Source organism: Otolemur garnettii, unplaced genomic scaffold, assembly GCF_000181295.1.
Source record: "Otolemur garnettii isolate 467f Iridium unplaced genomic scaffold, OtoGar3 scaffold00089, whole genome shotgun sequence".
In the NCBI taxonomy this organism is placed as follows: Eukaryota; Metazoa; Chordata; class Mammalia; order Primates; family Galagidae; genus Otolemur; species Otolemur garnettii.
In genome coordinates, this window is record NW_003852484.1 from 3,305,512 (window position 1) to 3,310,030 (window position 4,519).

The window sequence follows — 4,519 nt, forward strand, 5'->3', positions numbered from 1 at the left end:
TTTGGCGACACACTGGTCTTCCTACTTCCCCTGGCCGAAATAAAGCCGCTTCCTCTAATCGACTGGTGCCTGGAGTCTTCAGTCTGATTCCTGCTACACCCTACCACTGCCCGTGTTCCCTCTACACCCACAAACTGCCTCTCTCACCCCAGATTGATTCATACTTCTCATTCCACTATATTCTCCTCTTTGCGTTTCCCATCTCACACACCTTAAAAGAACACCCCAATCCCCTTTTCAGCCCCCTCAGTTCACCTACCTCAGTCAAAGTTTTCTCTTCTACAACATCATGGACTTTATCTGGGGCTGTGGGCAACTGGAGAGTTAACTGGAAAGTTCCTTTTCCTGGCCATATTAACTCGTGATTCTTTCTCTCCAGAACCCTCTGCCGGACTGAAACGTCCAACAAAGAAAAGATAAAAAGCCAAGTGACAAGTAATCTTTAATTACAAAATTCAGCTGTGATTTCTATAGGCTTCATTATCATCAATCAAAAAGAGGCCATATGTAGTTAAAACAGAACGTTAGCAAGCAGACATGGATTTGAATTCTGTCTTTAAACTTATCTGTTAATAGTGAGCATAATCCTTACTGCACTTTATTTGTTTATTTATTATTTATTATTTATTTGAGACAGAGTCTCACTTCTTTGCCCTTGGTGGAGTGCCTTGGCCTCATAGCAACCTCAAACTCTTGGGCTCCAGTGATCCTCTTGCCTAAGCTTTCTAAGCAGCTGGGACAACAGGCCCCTGCCACAACGGCTGACTATTTTTTAGAGATAGGGTCTCGCTGTTGCTCAGGCTGGTCTTGAACTCCTGAGTTCAGAAGATACACCCACCTCTACCTCCCAAAGAGCTGGGATTACAGGCCTAAGCCACCGCACCAGGCCTACTACCCTTTACTTACAAAGCTTTGGTCTTCTTGTCTTTTAATAAGGTTGTTTGAGATTGTTTTGTAGACATGCTATATGTATAATATTAAATTGAAGAAACATTACAAAAAACCTGACACTCGGCAGGCACTCAAAAAGGTAGCGTTATTTATTCTACATGAAAGTGAACGGAAGTAAAACACCCCAGGGACAGCCAGTGAAGACCGGGTGCTGGGGAAGGGCAGGATGAAAGCCATCGTTTAGGAAGGCAACTCAGGCGGCCAAGAGAATCACCAGTGGCCTCCTTAGAAAGCCCTTTCAATCAGTTCCTGAGCTTGTAATGATAAGGGTGTCACATCTGGAGGGGGTAGAAACAAGGAAACGGAGAGACTGTAGTGAAGCAACTGAACCCTGCACATAAGAGTCCAAAGACCTAGATTCAAATTCCAACTCTGCCAGGAGCCTCAGTTTCCTCACTTGAATGAAGTCTGTGAATGCACTTGCTAACACCCTGCAGAGCTTTTAAAATGTAAATTATAAGAAGGAGCAGCCACAGACATAAAAATGAGCAGCATTGTATCCCATACTTTGGAGAACCAGGAGTGAGTGAGTTTAAAGGAGGAGGCGTGGTCAACAGAGTCAGATGGTGCAAAGGGAACTTCCTGGAGTGCCCTGCTGCTCCCAGAGCTGGCTGTGGCATGAATGTTGGGTTACCACGTTGCATTCTGATGTCATGGTCCTGGTAAGGCCCAAGGATGTAGGTCAGAGCCAGTTTCTAATCTCACTCGTTGTGAGGAGGGCAGATGGTTTCATGGTAAGTCCTAAGGTAAGGTGACCAGATTTTAACATTGGTAAAGTGGGACACCATTGGGGGGGGAGGGGGATGGAGGCGGGGCCTGACAACAATGCAAACTTTGATAAGCAGTTCTCCATAATCACTTCTCAGCAATTATTTGTTATTATTACAGTTTAACATTATAAAATTAACAAAAATAATATAAAACTCATATCCTGGCGAAATAGCCACATGGCAGCCAAAAACCGTATATTCCCTTACTGTTCTCCCGCCCGTTCGTTCATTCTTTCCTAAAATCGGGACTTTTTTAAAACGCCGCGGGACGCGGGGCAAATTGTTTAAAAATCGGGACTGTCCCGCCAAAAGCGGGACGTCTGGTCACCCTACCCTAAGGGGCCACCCTGAGAAGGCGAGAAGAGGCGGCGGCAGGTTCTCAACCAGGACGCTATGTGCCCAGGTACATAGCTGCGGCTCCCTTCCTCTGTGGGCCTAGATATAGAAGATGGCTCTGTATGTACAGCCACGCCGTGCGATTTAGGCAGTGCCTCTACCGATCACCCAGGGGACCCCAGGACATCGGGAATCTCCAAGAACCATGAGGAATCCCCCTGACTGCTTGTGTTTCTTAACCACTTTCCTTGACCAAAAACATCAACAACAGAGAAAAGAACCCAAAGAGGGAGGCTCGCTGGTGCCGTTCCGCCGCCACCTCCAGGCAGGGCGGAGACGCGCCAGGAAACGCAGCGCCCGGGGTGCGCTCTGAGTCCGCTCGGCCCCGCACCCCGGCATCTCCCTTGGGTTGCAGTAGCCGGACGGATCCTCCCGCCGCGAGGCCGGGGCAGAGTCCCAGCCCGGGTCCTTGGAGGGAGGGCAGGGTCGTCCCCCCTCCTCTCCCCGCCCCGCGGCGCCCCTCACCGTCCTCCGGGTGGAAGAGAACCAGGAAGCCGGATGGGCTCCCCGGGTCCTGCCGGACCTCACACTCCCCGCCGCCCGATCTCTTTGGGCTCTGGAAGTACATCTGCAACTCGGCACGCAAGTTCTTCGGGGGGTCGGGGCCCCAAGACCCCTGGACCAGCAGCGGGAAGGAGCCGGACTCAGCCATCCTAGGCTCAGCTACGAGTCCCTCCGCCCTGACTCCTGGACCGCCCATCCCACCCCGCCCCTCCAATTTTGGGCGGTTGACTTTGCCTCTTTCGCTTTCCTTTTCTAGAAAACTCTACCGACTTTTACTTCCCTTCTATAGCTGTAAACACCTGAGGGAAACTGAGCTAGTCACCCCCCTTCGCCACCTTTGTCCTGGCCTTCAGGATTGTCCTTCGAAGCCCCGGGCATCAGGCCTCCCTCCACCTGCGCGCAGCATAGCCCAAGCTCTGGCATGCACCCAGCCCACAGCTAAAACCTGCAGCTTTGGGACGCCAGAGTTTGAACAAACACAAGGATAGTTTCACTTTTGCCATCAGCCGACATTTTCCCAGAGAATAAAATGGTTCAGAAACCCTGCCATTTTAAAAATGTTTCTTACCCTTGTGGGCACTTCTTTCAATAGTGTAATTACCAGAATTTTACCTTAATTTCCTTTTTTTGCTTTTTGTTCCCTGAACTGTTCATACAACATGTCTAGAAACGTGGGAGACATGTTGCACTCTCGTTGCTTGTGGAATGTTTACTGGGTGCTGTGTACTTAGGACAAAGTCAAAGGACAGACACAGTCCCTGACCTCACTGAGCTCAAGGAGCCAGGGGGACTCAGAAGAGTTAGGGCACAGTAGACTGAGGGCTCTGGGGAGGAGAATCCAAATGAGGAAAGGCACCTGGCCCAGGTGTGGGGTTCACGGAGGGTTTGTGAGGAAGTGACATGTATGTAACCCTCACCTAAGGGTGATCAAGGATGACTAGACGTGTGGAAAAGGGGGAGGGTTCTGTGACGTGATTTACATGTACAGAATCCCTCTGGCTGCTGCATGGGCTAGAGTGGAGGCAGGGAGGTCAGCCAAGTGGCTACCGTGGGGTCCCAGGTGAGAGACTGGGTGCCTGAGACCAGGGTGCTGCAGGCAGAGGAAGGACAGAGAAAAGGGTGGATTCTAAACTGACACTGAACGCAGGACTTGTTCCAGGATCCGAGTCAGGGGAGAAGGAAAGCTCAAGGATGACTCCTTGGTCACCTGTGGATGGCCAGAGCAAGTGGCCCAACAATAGTGGCATCTATGAGATGGGAGGATGGTGGGGTGGCCAGAGAGGTGGGAAAGAGGCTGGTGATGTGTGCATCCTTGACCCATGATGATACAGTGCTCTGAGTCCCAGGGAGGGGTCACCATTCCAGTGCTGTGGTTCCTCAGGTCAGAGAAGTGGCTGTTGGGCTGCTGGGACCTGGCAAGCACTGCCTCCTGGAGAGGGGAGAGGAGGGTGGCAATGAGAAGGAGGAGAGGGAGAAGACAGAGAGGGAGGGCAGGAGGCAGCCAGCTCTTCCCAGCAGTGCCATGGTGGATGGAAGAGGGACTTAGGCCTCAGGGTGTGGGGTAACAGGACTGGGGAGTTCTTGTTTGGTTTCCGGGATTTTAAAATGTTTTTAAGATAGAAGAGTCATACATACGCTTAAGTGTTGATAAAAGAAGTGACGGGAAGGCTGAAGATCCTGGTAGTGGGAGAAGGTGGTGGGATTCCTGGTGGCCTTAGCTTTAGGAGCAGGACCCTCCCAAGTGCATCAGCAGCAAGGGGGAGAGGAAGCTCAGAAGCAGGTAATTCTGACCAGTGTAGAAGGGTCTCTTAGACTGTGCCAAAATTAGAGCTGCTCTCCCCTGGGGGCTGGACCTTGCACATTGTCTCAATCACAATGAAGCTGAATTTCAGAATAAA

At 50.9% G+C, this 4,519-nt stretch overlaps 1 protein-coding gene across 2 annotated transcripts in view; it reads right to left on the reverse strand.

Annotated features, from left to right (window-relative positions):
• LOC100956717 (pre-mRNA-splicing factor ATP-dependent RNA helicase DHX15-like) overlaps positions 1-3,131 on the reverse strand; it is an 18,631-nt gene extending 15,500 nt beyond the window's left edge. The window contains exons 1-2 of one of the 2 annotated variants that reach the window (XM_023516304.1): positions 2,957-3,131; positions 260-393 (exon numbers count right to left, since the gene is read on the reverse strand). In XM_023516304.1, the coding sequence (XP_023372072.1) occupies positions 260-393; positions 2,957-3,044 (222 nt within the window). In that variant the 5' untranslated portion in view covers positions 3,045-3,131. Of the gene's footprint in view, positions 1-259; positions 394-2,582; positions 2,784-2,956 lie in introns of those variants that run through there. The other variant, XM_023516303.1, reaches the window with a different exon arrangement.
• Positions 3,132-4,519: the final 1,388 nt, after the last annotated feature.